Here is a 21,253-nt window from a genome sequence, read left to right on the forward strand (position 1 = left end):
TTTTGGACCTACGGATCAAAGGTCCGTGGTTCGAATCCTACTCTACCCCAACTTAATTCCCATTTTCTAATAGTGAGTTATTTACAACTCGTTGAAAATGGCCCTTAAAATCAAATATTTTCGTAAATTATAAGAACGCAAATATTTATTTTATAAAAAAAAGGAAGTTCTTTTTTATGGATTGATTATGCGGGTTTTCATTTATTTTTGTATACATATTGTCCCGGAAAAATAACAGTATTTTTTAATGCAATTCCCTTCCGGTACAAACAAGAACATATGTTATCGTCAACAAGATATAAATAGTCGCTTAAAAATACGGTACAAACTAGAACATATAAATGTTATCGTTAACAAGATATAAATAGTCGCTTAAAAATACGACATTTACCTTAATCTAGTTTCGATGGAATAGTAGGTACTTTAAAAAACAGTACCTACGTAACTATTTAAAACCGTTCAAAAAAAATTAAATTCCATTTGTTATTTACATAAAAAGAAACAAAAGTCAAGAACATTGACAATAACTAAAATTACATATTATTTGGCATTATTTTTAAATTTTTGTGTATTATTAACCGAAATTTATAATTATTTTTTAAAGAAATAATTATTACAAAATCACAAACATGAATAACTTGGAAAGGACGAAAACTTTTACCAAACTCAATCCATTTCGGAATTTTTTGAGGCATACATTTCCATCGCTGCATCTCAGAGGTAATTTAAAAAATTAATCACATTTGCTTTGCCCAAAAGTTGAAAGCCCGCGTTTGATGGAATATTTTCACATATTTTCTTTTAAACACCAATCTGCCAAATGCATAAAAACCTTACGAGATATTAAAAAAAAGTGTTATATTTCGATATTCATTTTATGGATAAACAACGAACCAACATTTTCTTTAAAATTAACAAATTACAACAGGGATGGAGAATACCTTAAATAAGGGAATATGGAAGTCAAGGCATTTACAGGGCTTCTGACCTGTCATTGGCTGGTGTACTGTGTAACATTCACCATTTTGCCTATGTTTGAACATCCATATTTCTTCAATTCTTCCATCTGTTGATTTTAGTGAAGTAAAAGAGCTGAAACCTTTATTGTTGTGAAGAGATTCATCTGACTGAATTATTTCACATGCTAGGCAACGCCTGAAAACAATTTTCCAACTTGTAAACTTCTTCTTGGACCAGTTGGTTTCATTACAATATTTGAGTTTGTCCAAATGTTCATAGACAAAAGACTGGATTTCATCCCCTCGGGAGTCATTAAGATTAACAAACTACAACAGGGATGGACAATACCTTAAATAAGGGAATATGGAAGTCAAGGCATTTACAGGGCTTATGACCTGTCATTTGCTGGTTTAAGTGGCCATTTTACACACTGTGTAACATTCACCATTTTGCCTATGTATGAACATCCATATTTCTTCAATTCTTCCATCTGTTGATTTTAGTGAAGTTAAAGAGCTGAAACCTTTATTTAAAGCCACTTAAACCAGCCAATGACAGGTCATAAGCCCTATGTAACATTCACCATTTTCGTTAAAGATAAATACATATCGCACCGTAAATGTTAATCCCAAGTATGTGCTAATCTCTAACTTATGTTAACGATATGATCAACGATTTCAATGTGGCAGAACAGTGGTTTTTAAAAAAAAGTTTGTTGCTTGCCTTATCAAACTAACCATCCGTATGCTCAGCTGCAAACCATAATAATATATTGAAACTTCATTTTTCTATAATCGGAAACGAGGTTCTAGAATCCCATAAAAAAGTTGTCATCTCAATTTCCAGAATATTAGTTATATTAAAAATAATACTGCATAATAGATTCTATGTTCTTTTAAAAATGTTTTTTTTTTTCAGATTTAGATAAGTCTCACCGTAATATAACTGAAGAACGCTTTGGACAACTAAAAGTTATAATTATTCCAACTTTCAAGGATAATTATACCTATATTATTGTAGAAATTTCTTCCAAGATGGCTGTAGTAATTGATCCTGGAGATTTTATATCTGTGTTAAGTGTCTTAGACGATGAAGGATATAAGCTAACAGCCATTTTAAACACTCATCATCATAGGTTTGTTTTAAATATGTTTTCTGTTTGTTTATTTGCTTATTTATTTATTGAAAACTTCAAGTACAAAAAAATAAATACTTTGCCGGACTTTTTACTAAAAGCAATATCTTCCAGCCACCAAAAAAACAGACTGGTCGAAAGAAGCGTTGGTCGAAATTTTGTACTAAAAAACCATCAATATATATCAAAAGATTAAATAAAAATAACTTCATTAATGAAAACTAACAGCTGTTTTTAAATTGGGATGCAATATATATACATATAAGGGCGGGCATATTCCCTTAGGCAATTTCTTCCTACCTACTCAAACCGTTTAGTTTGAGAAAATTATAAATACATAGACATAATGAATCTTACACTTTTATTCAAAAATTAAAAACAAAGATTAACAAAATAAAAATAAATATAAAAAAAATAACACTATACTATGAAGAGAGGAGAGGGTATGGGAAGGATAAAGGAACAATTGAATTATTTAGATAATAACATTTAAATATTGACTTAAATGTTAATAAAGAAGGGGCGTCTCTAACATTAGTGGGTAGATTATTTCACAATCGAGCGGCTACTACTGTGAAAGAGGAGGAAAGAAAATTAGAGCGATGACAGGGTATTAAAAGGGTTCTCTCAGTACTAGAACAAAGAGGTTGGATGAGCTCTCTCAGATAAACAGGCGAAGTGGGATAATTTAAAATATTGTGAAGAAGTGATAGAATGTGAATGTTTCTTCTATGTCTGATACTGAGCCAGTGTAGTTGCGAGCGATACTCGGTTATGTGGTCAAATTTGCGAAGATCAAAGATATAACGAATACAAATATTCTGCAATCGTTCTAACTTATCAATTAATTCAGAGTCAGCATCTGGATAGCATACATCCGCATAGTTAAGGAGTGGAAGAAGTAAGCTCTGGACTAATGTTTGCTCAACATTATTTGGTAAGAAATTCTGTAATCTTTAAAGTGAGTGCAAACTGCTATAAAGTTTACGACTAACTTCGTTAACCTGATTGTGTCACCCTAAATGCTTACAAATGATAATACCTAGGTTTTTAAATGAAGTCATGAATGGAGTTTCTGTACCATCTATTTTAAAAAGAGGAAGAAAAGTGGAAAAATTACCTTTTAAATACATTTGTTTACTACGAAAAATAAAATAATATTAATAAAAAAATATATAACATTATGTTATACATATTCAATGATGAGGAATGTGGAATAAGATAATGAGTTTAGAAGGACAGAGAAAAAGGAACCAAGGAAAGTAAAAGGGATATAAATAAATTTAAAAAAAACAGCAAAAATTCGGGGAGTTCAGAATTCTGGGGATATAAAATGATGTCTCATTAAATTTAGTTTTGTTTCATTTCATTTTGTTGTTATCAAATCAACAATATTATTTTGTCCGGATTATGGTCAAGTGGTAAGCGTATTTGCCTAACATGCGTGAGTGTTTAAATCTTGACAAAACTGACATTAAATGTATGTTTGAGTTATTTTTGTTTTAGTTTTACAATAAATGTTACATATTTATACAAAAAATACCATCACATTGAAAAAAAACAGACAAAGCTCTATTGAGTCTTTTTTTAATGTTATAAATAAATTTCATAAATTGTAGATGTTTTTTTTATTCTATATAAATGTACTTTTATACATCTAGTAAATGTTATAACTGTAACTATCCAAAAAAAGAGACTTACTCTTGCGCTAGAGAGTGACTTACACTATTATAGTTATTTATTTATAAGAGTTTATATAATTTTGAATATACAGGTAAATAAGAAAAAAAAACGAATACAGGATATTTAAAGAAAAGCAGAAAATATTAATACATTAATACTCATTGTAAAATTTAAAAAAATTAGTTAAAATTTTTGTAGTTTTTACAATTGTTCAAAAAATTTCTTTAGATTTACCTTGAATTTATTTATACACATATTTTTTTAAATAGTTTTCAGTTCATTGGGGAGATTATTGTAATTTTTGACATCTTTGAGGACAAAACAATATATGGAATTTAAGGATTTTAAAATTATTTTGGTATCTGAGTGACTTATTCATCTCAATTTTTTTTTTCTTGGTTATAAATTTGTAAAATGAAATTTTTCTTATAAATAGTGTATCTTCAGTTTTATAGTTTTAACTTCCAAACAAAGCTTTTTACACAAAAATCAATGATTGTTTATAGTACATCGTTGCACGTCATACGGGGTCCGTTCATATTTTGAAAATTTGACCTCTAAACAACAAGCAAAAAAATATATTTAATAAAATCAGTCATAAGTTAATTTGTCTTTTAAAAAAATTCAAGAAATAACTAAGTAGTGGTTTGTTGTTTTGATTGTAGCGATTTGAGACAGGTTCTATTTTTATTCATTTATAATTTTTTTTAAATCCTTCAACCCCACACACAACCTTCCAACTGCGCAATTATAGGCGGACTAGTATAAAATATACTACGCCTTGTTTGATTCTAGAATATGGAATTCCGTAAGTTAAGTTCCTTTAAGGCAGTACCCCAGTACAGAATTTCACGCATGGGCAAATAAAGATCTATAGTATCTGTGGAACCAATTCTAACAAACACATAAAGGTTTATTTTCCACGAATTGTGAGGGTATTATAACAAATTTAGCAAAGAAATCTGTTAATATGATGGCAATATATTAATAAACTATGAAGTGTAATTCTCTTATATGCTAAAATTATGGCCTAATCCCGCTCGATTTACAATACCTTACTAGGTACTCTTAAAAACAATATTTAAAAAAATGATATTTGAAAAATATTTACGAGTACATTAAAATTATTTTTTTTATGTTTAAACTTATGTGTATTTATTTAATTTGAAATATATTTTCTTTACTAACTTTGTATGGTTTGTGGAAATCTGTTATTAGTTCTGAGTTTATACACTATATCTGTTTGTTTACTATAAATATGAATGTGGAAGTGTTGGTTTTCCAAATAAAATATATTTTAATTTTTTTAATAAAACGGCTTTTTAGTTTGTTTTAAAGTACTTAATTTATTTTTTTGTATTAGTTATAGGCACAATTTTGATCTATGAATGTATTGCGTATCAAATGACAGTTTTCTTAATCGAAAATCTCGATTTAATATATATGCCCTTCTATGTGAGATTTTCAATTACTTTCCGCATCAAAGATCATTAAAAATATAAATCTAAACTGAATAAACTCACTTTGTTCTATTTTCTATGCTTTATTTATTAATTCTTGTAAAAATAAATTAGATTAGGGTATATTTTTTTTTTATTTCTTACTGAATCAATGAAAAAAAAACAAAATTCGTTATATGCCTGTCCGGAAATGATTTTTTCTTCACGACAAATCCTTGGGAATATTGTTTAAAATGATGTATAGTGTATAAATAAAATGTATACATGTGGAAATGTAAAAAAAAAGATGTTGTCGTTTTTATGATAGTGATTAATTGCGTTATATGTTAATAATTAATAAATAATCCAATTTTAGTGACCACGTAGGTGGAAATAAAGACCTAGTGACTAGAGACCCTTCCATTCGGGTGTATGGAGGGGATGACCGCATCCCTTACTTGACGGACTTTGTCACTCACGATGAGCTTATCAAGATGGGCAAACACGTTATTGAGTGCATAAGCACGCCTTGTCATACGACAGGCCATATGTGCTATTACGTCAGACCGCAAAAGAGAGTGCCGGGAGTGGTTTTCACAGGTATTTAAAAATATTATGAAGATAAGTAATAGTTTTAAATGAAGGGTAACGAAGTGAATGATGATTCAATTAATAATGTAAATAATATTTTTTGTGTTTTGTTTCGTGGTGTTCCGAACTGATATGAATAAATTATTGAACTGCTAAAATGTCAAACGTCTTTGAATTACTTGGCTGCAAGACGTCCAGAATTTCCAAATTGTTTATGGTTTTAGCCATAAATAGGGCTCAAATGTTGATAAGCTCTGAAACTGCAAGACGTGTGATAATCTAGTATTACTATCTGAAAATTAAATTCGTTGTTAAAAACTTTCCTGTTATAAATAAGTGCTGGAATAGGGAAATATCACATACTACGAATAACAATAAAAACATTTCTTTTTTTTTTTGCACCACAACAGGCCAGGAGGCCCAATTACAGTGGTGAATTACTCGTACATTACAGAATAACCAGGCTTGAGAAAAATCACATTTTAATTTTTGTGTTCTCACCGGGAATCGAACCCGGAACCTTCCGTGCGCTAGTCAAGTATCTTGACCACTACACCACGGAGGCCGGCGACATGTTAAACAGATTAAGAAAAATTAAATCTGCTTTAGAAATCAATATTGTGGAAAAATGTTTTCTTTTTAAATTTTGAAAATAAAATAGTTTTAAAATACTTCTCCAGGTAAACGCCACATGTTTGGCCTTGAAATGTGACATCAAGATTCGTGACGTCGCATCGACGTCGTTATATTTAAATTAAAACGACAACAAACTAAGGTCAAAATTAAATCGAATTGTGACGTATTAGAGGCGTGGCCAATGCAATAAAACATTTTCGTGGGAATTTAAAATTATTTTTTTTATAAATAAGAATATTGTATCATGACCATAGAAAGAGGAAGTGAAAAATAAGTACTGGAAGGATGTTGTAATGAAAACAGTAAATAAACGTCGGGAAAGAGTTTAAAGGAAATGGGATGGATGAGGAATGATAAAAAATGGTTAAAGGTTTAAGAAAAGGTAGTGACATTTTAGATGTTTCTTGAAAAGACATAATCGATTTATTGGACTTAGTGAATTTGAACTAGACTTAAAGAACATAATTGTTAATGATAGCTGAGATGCTAAACTATGACACCCTCGAATCTCGTCTTTATAATTTTCTTGGCAAACATTTCAATAAACTGGTTTCAGTACGTAATTAACTACTCTCTAGGGAGTAGAAATGATTCAAAATCTCATGCGCAATTTTACGCACCCAGAAGCCGCAGCTATACGAATACAAGTCAGAATTCACGGCTTTTGCACATAATGTGAATATGTTTTTATGCACATATCGGCAGTTAACCCGCTATCTACTTTCAAACACCATTGAGTATTCATGATATCCGAATATTCACTCCGAAGTATTTACATTACTTAAAGAATAAACTTTTTGATGCTTGTGTTCTCCCTGTACTGACATATGGCTGTGAAACTTTTGTGTGCACGAAAAAATTTTTACACAAATTATCAGTGACACAGAGAGCCATGGAAAGGAGAATGCAGGGTATTTCGTTGTGAGACAGAAAAACCAATACATGGATTAGAGCGAGAACAAAGATCACCGATGTGGTCCATAGGGCTGCCAACCAGAAATGGAACTGGGCTGGTCATATAGCCAGAATCACAGACTCCTGATGGACCAAAAAAGTCCAGGAATGGCGACCCAGAACGGGTAGAAGAAGTGTCGGCAGGCCTCAGACAAGGTGGTCTGATGACATAAGACGAGTTGCAGGAAGTGGTTGGATGCGGTTGGCTCAGGATAGGGAAATATGGAGACTAAAGGGGGAGGGCCTATGTTCAACATTGGACAAGAGACGGCTGATGATGATGATGATGATGATTCATGATATTCTACCGTCACAGTTTACATAACGTAAGAGATTAAAAAAACCCGTTACGTAATGCTGATTTCAATAATTCTTTAAAAAATCTTTCATATTTCGTGGAAATGTTTTAATTGCAGTGAAAGAATTCTCCCTATAAACTTAAAAACTGTTTTTAAAAGCCGTTAATCATCATGCCGGTTCCGCGCATATGTTTTTTTCTTTTTACAAACATCAAGTTAGTTTTAAAAATCAAAATTTCTTAAACCGCAATTTGAATTTATGAGTCACCCGGAAATTAATTTTTGTCTTTCGCACCTGCTATCAAATTAAGTACATGCAGAAACAAAATCACTTTTTCCCTGTTTGTAAACAATTAATTATCAAAACATTTAATTTGCCATTTACAAACTGCTGATAAAGGCAAATGTTAAATCGCTGAGAAACACGAAATTACTACATGACCTCAAAATCTAATCAGGCTGTAAATGAACACTGGATAATATTTATAACATCCTCAGTTACAATATGCATACAGTGAGTTCCGACGTGTAGTCCAGCTCAGTGCTCACAGTGCTGTGATTAAACATAAAATGTCTAAACAGTTACTTTTTTCAATATTATACTATGTTATCGTGTAATAAATACACATCAACCCTAAACATTGTTTATTTTGTAAATCATCAACTGGGTAGGAAGCCCCATGTATCCACATGCATTCAGATCCTACAAATTTAATTCAATTTTGCATCTTCCATTGCCTCTTTCTCTATGAGTTTAATAACGAGTATGGAAGGCTTATGTCATATTTGATCATTTTTCTTCATAACCAAATAGCAGTTACATAAACAGTCGCAATGTTGGTTTATTCTAATCTATTGCTTCTTGAAAATTCAATGGGTTTGACCTCTCATGCACGATTGAATCCGACTTTTCAGGTGACTGTCTTTTTGTCGGCGGATGCGGGCGCCAGTACGAGGGCAAGTCGGAAGCGATGAAGGAGAGCTTGTACAAGTTGGCATGCTTACCCGGTCCGACGCTCATGTTCTGCGGGCACGAGTATACTATACCCAACCTGAAGTTCGCGCGGATTGTGGAGCCGGAGAATCTCGAAGTGGCGCAGAAACTAGAGTGGGCGATTTCGAAACAAAGTGCTAACGAACCCACGGTAAAACTTAGTTTTTTTTATGTTTAATATATTTTATTTACATTTATAATTTAAAAGTCCTACGTAATTTTTTTTATTTTTATATTATTTGACATGTCATTCAAATATATATATTTTTCTTTTATCCTAATTTTCTTCAGCTAGGTTTTGAACTTTTAAATGGATTAGATAAAAACTTTTAAATAGCTTAAATAAAAACTTATAAATAGATTAAATAAACTATAAACATGTAAACTAAACTCACTTTTATTAGAAAATATTGCAGATTGCAACTATTTTGCCATTCCATATTGTTTCAACTACCAAAGTACTCGAGCTGGCATCAAGTTCTAACTTGTTAACGTATACGAGGTGTGTTCAGAAAAGGACGGAAACTTCACCGGTTTCGAGAGTCCGATATTCAAATATTATTTTTTTTGTTTACATGCTCCTGAAGTATGCTAAAATTTTCAGCTGTATTTATTGTTTATTTTGTCTGTGGCAGCCGCTAAGGTTAGACGTGTTCGGCGTGCTCGGTGATTTTCGTCTTGGCGATCCAGGATTCCTCTACTGGGACGATTAAGCCTTAGTTTCGACATCATGTCCGTAAATCTATGTTTCATCACCTGTTTTAACATGTTTAAGTTATTCTGCATCGTCATTGACTTCATTAAGTGACACCTGAGCAATTTCCATTAGCCGCTGTTTTTGTTAAAAATTCAACAATTTTGAAACTTATTTTGCTGCCATGCGTTTCATGCCCAAAACGTTCAAAAACATTTCATGAGATTTCATGCACGAGCCAATCGATATGCCAACATCATCATCGACTTTTCTGGTTGAGATTCGGTGATTTTTCATAACCATTTCATTAACTTTTTCCACGTTTTCATCGGTTATTGATGTGCTGGGGCGTCCGGGCCGTTCGTCATCGTCAATGTCTTTACTGCCATCTTGGAAACGCGTTTACCACACGTAAACTCTTGTTTTACTCATAATATACTCATTATAGGCATTCGTTAACATTTCACATACTTTGTTAAACTTTATTTATTTTTTATACAGAATTTGATACAAATTCTTTGATACATTTTTTAAACAAACAAAAATGGCCAAACTCATAAAAACACGACTAATCTTTGCGGCTGCTACAGACAAAGTAAACAATGAGTACAGTTTTTGCATACTTTAGGGGCATGCATACCAATATATTGATGAAATTGACAATCGAACTCTCCAAGCCGGCGAAATTTAAAAACTCCTGTTATTTTCTGAACACACCTCGTAAACTGTCAGTCATGGGCTATGGCACATCACTATATAGCCACAATATAGTTTTTCTTTGTCGCTTTAGCCATAGCGTTACATCTAGTTCGTGCAAATTGTTTTCATAGATTTTGTAGTTGTTTTTTAAAACGGACACAAACACTTTAAGGGTTAATTATGTATGTGAAGACAAAATAGAAGAAATTTAATAATGATGGTGTCATGGCTAAGACGATTCTCTCAAACACGATGAGTTTCGGGAGAGATCGCAGTGAATATTCGTGATTTTTCTCAAGATTGTGTGCATTGTGTTCTAGTGTCTAATAACAGTTTTACTCAAGGCAAAACTATAAAAGTGAAAGTTGGTATTAAATAGAAAAACATCAGTGTTAAACGATTGAAAGCATAAATTCAGAGAAAATATTTTTTCAATACACAAAAATATTGAGGTTCTCGACTGACTTTTTGTGGTTGAATTTCATTTCAAGTATTATAGTAATCATTTGTTGCGTTTAGTTTTCTCCACTTTTATTTATGGTTTTTACGAGTATATTTTTCATATGTACCAAATCAATGTTCGCTTTTTCGTGTTTAATATAAAATATAATTCAATATTTTTTTTTGTTGTACTCTTTAATTTTTTATCTCTAAAATAAACATGATAAAATTATATTTAAAATAAAAACAATTTGTTTTTAAACACTTCATTTTAAAATAACCTTATAAGGGGAGCACACGATACTCCAAAACAAGTCGGAAATTGATTAAAAAAAAACATTGGTTAAAGAGAAAGTTTATTTTATTTTATTTGAATTGTAGTAAATAATTATATAGTTAATGCTTCAAATATAAATTGCACAAGTATAAATTTAGTAATATTGAAGGGATACAAATTTTGATGAAATATTGCGTTTTTTCAGATATCTGGGGATAAATGCTACGTAAATTTAAACAAAAATACAATATTTAAGTAAACTTATTGAAAAAAAAATGTATTTGAAGCACTAACTTAGTAGTTATTTATTACAATAAAATCAATAAAACAGCTTTGTTTTCAAGAACTTTTTTTTTTTACCAAATTTCAAAGCTACACAATTTTCTTTATTTAGGTATAATTAACTTAATTAAACGGTTTTTATTTATTTTACACATCTTTTAAAATATCCAAACTTTGATAATACTCACAAAAACGTGACCTACTAATGAATTGTTTCATAGATGGGTTCACGCAAATTGAATCTGATATTTTTTGCGTAAAATCTCGTTTTTATTTCAGACTTGCCTTGTTTTTAATACAATTTAAAACAAGTCGAAAGTCATAACCTTGGGGGCGCCAGTGGAAATACAGTAATGGTCAAAAATCGTGGGGCAGACTGTTTATATTACAAGAGTAAACAGAGAACGTTATAAGAAAGCAATTATGTATTTTTTTTACTCAGAATCCAACCCTTCTAAGAAAACTAAGTAAAACATGTAAACAGACCATTGTAATGATTTTAAAATGAACAGTCTAGAGCAAAACGTAAAGTAATTAACTTTTTCATTAGTGAAAATTTAGCTAAAAATATGAGAAATACGTTTTTAATTAGTTGAATTAAGTATTAAATATTTTTTACATTTTCTGAAATGGCAATTGACCGAAAATAGTGAATACAATTTTATCAATAGTATTTTATTTATGCAGTATAAAATCTTAGATTTCATTTCTGTTTTTTTTCCCCTTTACATGAATTTATTTACACCAAATAATTCAAATGCACTTAGATGAAATAAAAAATAATACGAAGGTACATTAATACTATAACAACAAAATATGAAAGCAGTTATGCAGAAAGCAGCCGGTCCACAATTTTGAAAAAATGAGATATTGGTGTTATCGGATGCAGTAAGGTCAATTCTATGTTTTGTTGAAAACAACCAGACCGCTTTCATACAAAAAACTGTAATAATCACCTTCTGAAAATAGTGTCGATCACAAAAATGGCATTTCTCAATTTACAGAAAACACCCACAACACTAGAAAAATCTTACGGTACTTTAAAAGTCATTAAAACTGGTCAAATACATAATTGGATTCTTGTATGTAGTATTAAAAAAACGAATGTATTTATTGTTTATCATTTGTCCAAAGTCAAAAACATGTCATACTGTTGTAAAGATTTGATTATTCACACTTTTCATAAAAGCGCAATTATCTCAGTTTTACTTTTCTATGTCAGGCTGCTTTCTACGAAACTACGTTCACTTATCACCGATTACAGCGGACAATTAAACATTCAATTTATTTTTCAAAATAGCTAAGAATATTTAATTTGTCATAATTATTTATAATGTAGTGTTGCGAAATGAATGCCGATTTGTTTAATGATATTTATTTTTTCATTTAAATACAAAGGGTTCTTCTATAACTAGAACTGAATAGGCATATAATGAGCTGGAAACTAGGTCTCTTAAATAAAATATCTTCTTTTCGAGATTCTGGAAATAAATCTGATCTGTTAGTCCTATTTTTTTATATTTTTTTAAATATTTTTTTGCACCACAACAGGCCAGGAGGCCCAATTACAGTGGTGAATTACACCACGGTATACCCAGGCTTGAGAAAAATTCAATTATAATTTTTGTGTTCTCACCGGGAATCGAACCCGGAACCTTCTGTGTGTGAGTCAAGCGTCTTGACCACTACACCACGGAAGCCGATCTTAAGCCGATATTAAGCCGATATTAAGATCCTTAATTCACTTTCTGATGCGCCTGAACAACTGAGCTCTATAGAATCAAATATTCTAACAAGAAACCTAACTGAAAATTATGAAACTGATAATTTTGGTTTTTACCACCTTATCAACAATTTTTAGGTCAACTAACTAAAAAAATCTGAATCTTGATCAATTACGGGAAAGGTGGGGCATGACGGGGTAAGGAGGCAAGATTGGGCCCCGCTACAAAAGCCAAAATCTGCCAAATAGCTGAGCGTGCGCATCACGCTATTTCATTATATTTCTAGAACACATGTCAGTGATGTAATCACAGAGACGATGAGTTGACGTTCCTAAGTGCAGCGATACTTAACGTGTTTTTTATAAATTTTTATTAATTACATTTTACCTATCAACAATATTTTGAGTTTGTCCAAATTTTTGTAGACAAGGACTGGATTCAACTCCCTGGGAGCTGTTTATATCAACATATTACAACAGAGATGTAGAACATTTTGGAGAAGGTAGTATAGAAGTCCAGGCATCTACAGGGCTGGTTTAAGTGGCCACATAACACACTGTGTAACATTTACCATTTTGCCCATATTTGAACATCTATATTCCTTCAAATCTTTCATCTGTTACTGTTTATGAAGTTGGAAGTGTAAAATGGCTACGTAAACCAGCCATTGACAGGTCATAAGCCCTGTAGATGCCTAGACTTATAAATTACCTTCTCTAAAATGTTTTTCATCTCTGTTGTAATATGTTAATTATTTGACCTAATTTTGCTCTTTGTGACATTAAAAGATAAATATCGTAATTAAGACTACCTGATGGATGATATATAAGCTCTTACTATTGGATTTCAAGGTAAATAATTATTAATAGGATAACTGTATTTTTTAATCAAAAAATGTTTTTAAGAAATATAGCAAAAGGGGCAAGATGGGGTTTCGGGTACCCCCTCTTACCTCATTGCTTGTACACTTAGCATAAGCAACTTTGATAACCGTTTTAATTATGTTTGTGTGGCAAAATATGGTCCATAACAATGTTAAAAAGACTGAAAGAGGGATTTGGTCAAAAATATCAATGAAAAAAGATATCGAGGACATCTTAGAAAGAAAAAAAGGACGCAAACTATCTTTAAGTATATTCAATTATACTGCTTTGGATTGAAAAGTTAAGCTGTAAATAATAACATTGACAGGGCAAAGATTTTTTTCAGTCCTAAACGTTTTTGATGAAAATGAAGATACTGAGCTGGTGGAATATGTAAATGATAAAGAGAGACGTCTTTTGGAATTACCACAAAGGAACAAGTTGTTGTGTCAACTTGCTGGTAAAATTACAAAAAGCACTATTTTAAGGAGAGAAAGCGTAAGGCTAGAATAGACTTGTTGTTGGGGTTATTTAAATAGCATCTTGACTTGTAAATATCCAAATCAGAAGAGACTACGTCAAAAGCCAAGCCTAATATAGTGACAGCTGCCATCCCAACTACAGTGTTAACCAACATTTTAACTACTAATACTTTCCATCATTTACCCAACAATTTAAAATTCTGCAAGCAGAAGTTAGTAAAAAAAATATAAAAAAAACGAAAAAAAAACACTTTGCCAACTTAAATTATTATTACATTAAATGAATCTAATGGGAACAGTTACAAAATATGGAAAGAAATTAAAAACATTACCCAAGAAAATGATACAAAAAAAACTGACATATCTAAATTAAAAAAAAGAAAATGGTGAAGAGACTCAGAACGCAAAAGAAATAGCCAACATAATAAACAAATATTACACAAACATCGGAAAAGAACTAGCAAGCGCTATAGTAAATCAAAATACAACCAAAACAAATTTTAGAAAAATAGAATACGACGCAGAAATTTACTTAAGATATACGAGCAACAAAGAAATCAACAAAATAATAAACGCGCTCAAAGACAACACATCACCTGGCCATGACGAAATAAAAGTTGTTACAGTCAAAAAAATAAACGAAGAAATAACCACGACAATAGTGAAATTCATAAATAAAGATATAGCAGACGGAAGCTTTCCAGAAGTAATGAAATTAGCAAGAATAACACCAATTTACAAAGGAGGAGAAAAAAACTTAGCTTCTAACTACAGACCTATTGCAAACTTAACCATTCTAAGTAAAATATTTGAAAAAGTGCCACACAATCGATTATACCAACACCTCGAAAACCTTAATTCTATTGCAAAAGACCAACATGGATTTAAAAAAAAAAAGGGTACTTTGACAGCAATGACATCAGTTTGCATCTTTATACAAACCAAAATTGATAAAGGAAATACAGTGACTGCACTCATACTTGACTTCAAGAAGGCATTTGACACAGTCCACATAGATACCCTTCTAGATAAACTACAACATACAGGAGTTAAAGGACAAGCTCTCAAAATATTTAAAAACTATCTACAAGGAAGAAAACAGTTTACGAAAATTGAAGAACATAAAAGTGAAATAACAACAATGCAATTCGGAGTACCTCAGGGATCAATATTAGGACCACTGTTTTATATAATATACATTAACGATATAATACACAGTGACATAATGGGAAAAAAAACAATCTATGCGGACAACTTAGGAATTTTATATGAAAACAAAAATGACATTGAAACGACTAAAATCATCAACAATGACGTGCAAAAACTATTAGAATGGACAAACAAACACTTTTTAACACCAAATGCCAAGAAACGCAATATAATGCATTTCGAAACACAAAAGAAGAACCGTAACATGAACATAAAAATAAACAACGAAACTCTTAAAGAACTAGAACATGTGACTTACTTAGGACTCACAATGGACCGACAATTAAAATGGACAAAACACATAGACGGACTCACTAAAGTAATGTCATCACTACATAGCCTCTTCTACAAAATTAAAGATTTTATACCAAGAAAGGAAAAAATTATGATGTACGAAGCCTATGTCAAAAGTAAATTGAGTTACATGATCGCTTTCTGGGGAACTGGTAACAAGACAGACATAACAAGAATACAAAGACAACAAAATATAATTTTTAAACTAACATACAACCTACCCTACCTGACCTCTACGACTGAACTGTACAAAAAAACACACCAGTTTGACATAAACTACTTGACTAAAATTAAGACTTTCAAAATTGTGCACAAAATAACACTGGAAAACGTACAAGACGACGACATAATATTAGCCAAAAATGCTGACATACACAAATATAACACCAGACAACAACAACACTATCATATTGAAAAAGCAAAGACAAACACAGGACAGTCAGAAATACTACATAATGGACTTAAACACTACAACGACTTACCTTACTATTTGAAAACTTTTACTGGAGACAAATTTAAAATCAATCTGAAAAAGCACATGATGACTGAACTAACTAGACTAGACGAGACATAAAATGACTAGACAATATAAAATTTCTAATGTAACCCTGACGGGTTTTTTGAAATTGTAAATAAATTTAAAAAAACTACTAAACCATCTACGGATTCCTCCAACGAGTATCTAAATTATTCAATCTTCACCCTCTCTAGCCCAAGACTGTTACTACTTTTACCAAAAAGCACACAGATAGAAGAAATAAAATTTAGACAAAAGAAAAAGGCTGCCATTTTCACTATGTACTCGTAAAATAAAAAAGAGGAACAGCCAAGAAGAAAGTTTGTCAAAGACAAACAAGTAAATAAAAATAATAAACCAACAAGACGGAAGCAGCCATAAAAATGATCGGGACGTGAGTGTCTGTATTGTGGCACGTTATAACTTGAGTCTAATGGAGGCTGGATATCATATCAAATGTGCCAGAGCCAAATAAGTTGTTCATCCGCTGGAGTAGACGACAAATACCAAGACTCCATATTTGTTTGTCCACGTTGCGAACCACAGTAATCAATACCTTATATTACCTTAGTATTATTATTTTAGTTGATGAATTTATTTATTTTTATTATTGTTTTTTACCTTTATGTAAAACTTTTGTAAGATACAAAACAAAAGTTTATGGTGATAAACATTTGATTAAGAATTTATAGTAACAAATGTGTTTTATTGACGTCTAACCATAAAGGCATTATCATGCCTCACCTTTATAAAAGTATATTTTTTTCATTCAATTTCTGAATCAAATTTAACTACACCCATCTCTTTCCCTTTTCCATTCCCACTTCGTCCATGTTTGTTTCCTCTCTTCCCTGATTTTATTATATTTCAACGGTTTTGTCTTTATTCTTGTACCTAATATATATATATACAGTATTATGTATATTTGTTGGAGACTTGAATAAGTTCTCGCTGTTTTTGTTCGGTGTCTCTCGGCTTTAATTCGTACGGAACCCAATTTCTTGCTTTTGTGAACTGTTTTGTGATCAACTCAAACTAGTTCATTTTGTGTCTGACATGGGTCTTCACTGATGAATGCTTCCAATTTTTTGTCTTCAAACTTTTTCAAATACAATATCTGCATGTTGTTTCCGACAGAGCGTAGTCGCCGTAAGTCTCCGTAAGAATTCAATGTGCTTCAGTGACAGATTTTTTTAAAAACAAATCGTGCGTTAAAATTTCGACATATCTAACACGATGAAAAAATATGTTTTTTTCTCAGAGTAATGATGCGCCAAGCTATAGAGGCGCCCAAACGTAGGAAAACCATTCTATGCCTATTGAGTATTAAGTTAGCTACAGTTTGCAGCAAAACAATAGGACTTACTCAGGTCGAGAATTGCCAAATGGATATTAATTTGCATTGTAAATATTTTTAAATATGTACCTGTGTATTTATTATTGCAGGGTTATTCCAATTTATTTTTCTATAATTTGCCTATATTTAATTTGTCAACCCGAAAACACATGTGTGTGTTTATTTTTTCATTCATTTATTCATTTATGCACAGTATATTAGTTAAATTTATTGAGACATAAATCCCACCTTCATGGAACCAAATTCCTGTGTTCAGTTTGTTTGTATGTCCGTCACATCTCCGAAACGGCGAATCGTAGCGGCCTGAAATTTGAACACGTCATTTTAGATGCGATTTCAAGGTTTAGATTGCTATTTTTTAGTAAAATTTGAATCAACCTCTACTCAATATTGCCCATAAGCAACTGTCATTATCAACAGTAAACATACTTTCATTCACAAATTTAGCTCCTAAATTGAGAAAAAATAATATCTGAAGTAAATATATTAATATATGCAAAGTTTTTAAGCAACATAATACACGTGTCGGGACAATAAATGCCAAAAATCAATATAAATCATGGAAAAATATTCGAAATCAATTACCTGTGAAAACTGACTCCTTTAACAATTTTGACGCTCCTACTGCTGCAACCAAACATACTGCCACTCACCGTAGTCGACTTTTATTTATTATAACGTAAATATCCAAGTTATTTACAAATAAAGTCAAGCACCGCTAAAAAAGCATCCAATCAAACCGTTATGTTTATGTGTGTCTAATAAAACAAAATGGCCACCAATTGGTTGCTAACCTGCAAACTTACATCGCCTGCGTTCTATGGAACATAGGGATGGGGCTTCTCTCTAGGTTTCGCATTATTACTCAGAGGTTTTTTTACATTTCCACGAAATAAAATATACTGTCGTTTCAAGCTTAATGGTGAGCTTCGCGATGAGATCGGTCGATGTCAGAGGTCTAAGATAACACCATATGTCAGGAAATAGCTAAAACTTATTCAAGTCCCTATTATATTCTATTTTATTTATTTATTAATTTGTTTCACATTATAAACAATAGTAAAAAATAAAAAAGTATTGTTTATTTTTATTTTTATTTATTTACATATACGCCCAATGGACATTTTTAAGGACATATTTATACGTAGAAAATTATTAGAAAGGAAAGTAAAATGACACAATGGTTGATAGTAGATTTGGTGGCAGTGAAAGCGGAAGAGAAGTGTTTATAACTAAATTTGATTCAGTGATCGTTTAAAAGAAGACAACTTGTTATCGAAGAAATCCAGACTGGTATGTTTGTTGGCAGACCTTAGGATTCTGGGCATAGGGGAATGAAAACCATAGTTAATTCTATAATTATCGGTATGAAAGAGTAAGTTTTGTCTGAGGTTTCTAGTTGGGATATTTAATTTTACTAAGCTTTGGAGTTCAGGCACATCTAAGAGTGAGTGGAGAATTTTAAATAGGACTAGAAGGTCAGATTTATTTCGACGGTCTTGAAGAGAAGATATATTCAAGCTAGTTTTTAACTCATTATACGTGTTTTGCGCTCTGGATAAGCCCAACCTCCCGCCTATCTTTCTTAAAAATCGATATTGAACTGATTCAATATTTTTGATGTATAAATCATAATATGGAGACCAGATAACAGAGGAATACTCTAGATGCGGGCGACCTAGAGAACAGGAGAGAGTTTAAAGGGTATTGATATTTTTTAAGTCAGTTGTGCTTCTGTTTATAAATTCAAGAAGTTTCAAAGATTTATTGATAACATGTTCAATATGAATTGTAAAAAAAAGTTCAGTGTCATAAAATGACCTCACTTGGGTTATCCGTGCCGAGGAAACTTGACAATCATAACATCTTTGCAAATTCGACCACATAACCCAGTATCGCACGCAACTACACTGGCTTAGTATCAGGCATAGAAGAAATATTCACATTTTATCACTTCTTCACAATATTTTAAATAATTCCACATCACCTGTTTATCTGAGAGAGCTCATCCAAGCTCTTTCACAACACGGACGTTCTAGTAACGAGAGAACCCTTTTAATACCCTGTCATCGCTTTAATTTTCTTGCCTCCTCTTTCACAGTAGTAGCCACTCAATCGTGGAATAATCTACCCACTAATGTTAGAGATGCCCCTTTTTTATTTACATTTAAGTCAAGATTGAAATGTCACTATCTAAAGATTCAATATGTCCATGTATTTATAATTTTCTCAAACTGAACGGTTTGGGTAGGTAGAAAGAAATTGCCTCAAAGCAATATGCCCGCCTTTATATGTATATATATTGTATATGTATATAAAGTGTCAAATAAATAAAAAAAAACACGTTTTTTTTTTTACATTTTTACGTGTGAGAATAAACAAAAAATACAGTATGCAGAGGTAAATAACAAAATGTTCAGACAGTTTTAAACACTACGGATTTATATTTATATTTAATTTATGTATAACCATGTTTTTTATATTATAAAAACCACAATAAAATAAGAAAAATATAACATTTACCCTACTTTTGAGGAGCAGTTGATTCAATATTGGTTTGGGCGAATTAAACAATCCATTTTACTTCTACCCAGCTCACTATCCATTTTGTTATGGCCTTTGTTATATGTAAATCCACTGAATGTGCATATAAATAAAAACTTTTTTTTTACCACATAACATGTTTTTCAAACCGCCACAGGTCATAATTATGTAAATTGTCACTACTGAGATTGTTAATTTTGCCATTTTGATTCTCAGGTACCATCGACAATCGAGGAAGAAAGGCGAACGAATCCATTCATGAGAATAGAAGTTCCAGAAGTACAAACATTTACAAAAACAACGAACCCAGATAAAGTTATAAAACGCTTAAGACGTCGAAATAAGAAATTCAGATAGGCACCCGTAATAATTATTTTTAAAAAAACATTCAGCACTCTTTAATAACGAGTAAGAATTAAATGACGAAAAAAACTGCCAATCGTTGCCTTGATTCTGGTTTGCACTTATTGGACAATAAATCACTAAAATAACTTATTTAATAAAAGTGTTTTTTATTTTATTTGAAGGCTGTTTTAATATGAATAATAATTATAATTTCAAGGACAAAACCGACGTTAACTCCACTAAGCTTATAGAAATTGTCAAACGTTTATTTTTTTCAAATATTTGTATTAAAAATGTATTTATTTAAATAATATAACCACGCATTTACTTTACGAAGAACTATTCCAATTTAATAAAAACGTAGTTTTATTATTTTTCATTGAAAATTACAATATTTGTGATTCAAATATTTATTCAATAGATACAAGATGATTCTTAGGTACACAACATTGTCAATTCCTGTGAATAACTTAAAAAAGATTCCGCCCTATTCCATTTTAATTCCAGCAGTATTTCGGCACTTAAAAACGACAACACGAAGTGATTGAATTTAAACGTCTATAGAGTAACTACTGACCAAATAAATAGTCCAGATCTTGTCTTGATGTCCCTTATGTTTTTCAACTTTTCATTCCTTTAAAATAAATGTTTTTTACTATTCTTTTATTGATATATTAAAACCCTTTAAATTGTGCCAATGTCCGTTAATAAATAAAAAAAAATATGTAAAACCTCTCTTTTATGAGTAGTTTAATCGGCTTCAGTTTGATGTGCGTACGTGGTTTCTGAACTTTTATGATTCTATGGTTGCAAATAACTTAATCTAAGAAAAAA

The 21,253-nt window shown here is 31.2% G+C and overlaps 1 protein-coding gene across 1 annotated transcript; it reads left to right on the forward strand.

Moving 5' to 3' along the window:
- Positions 1 to 497: 497 nt before the first annotated feature.
- Positions 498 to 20,594, forward strand: LOC148277175 (uncharacterized). The gene is made up of 5 exons (XM_088233235.1): positions 498 to 720; positions 1,879 to 2,095; positions 5,594 to 5,817; positions 8,613 to 8,842; positions 20,291 to 20,594. The coding sequence occupies exons 1-5, from the start codon at positions 630 to 632 to the stop codon at positions 20,429 to 20,431; spliced, it is 903 nt and encodes a 300-aa protein (XP_088089361.1). The 5' UTR covers positions 498 to 629; the 3' UTR covers positions 20,432 to 20,594.
- Positions 20,595 to 21,253: the final 659 nt, after the last annotated feature.

This window comes from Micrasema longulum, unplaced genomic scaffold, assembly GCF_059751315.1.
Source record: "Micrasema longulum isolate JH-2025_06_02 unplaced genomic scaffold, ASM5975131v1 h1tg001077l, whole genome shotgun sequence".
Taxonomy (NCBI): Eukaryota; Metazoa; Arthropoda; class Insecta; order Trichoptera; family Brachycentridae; genus Micrasema; species Micrasema longulum.

Coding starts and splice junctions, on each gene's coding strand:
- LOC148277175 (XM_088233235.1), top strand. CDS start 630: ATGAATAACTTGGAAAGGACGAAAACTTTTACCAAACTCAATCCATTT. Junction 721..1,878: donor TCCATCGCTGCATCTCAGAG/GTAATTTAAAAA, acceptor TTTTTTTTTCAG/ATTTAGATAAGTCTCACCGT. Junction 8,843..20,290: donor AAAGTGCTAACGAACCCACG/GTAAAACTTAGT, acceptor TTTGATTCTCAG/GTACCATCGACAATCGAGGA.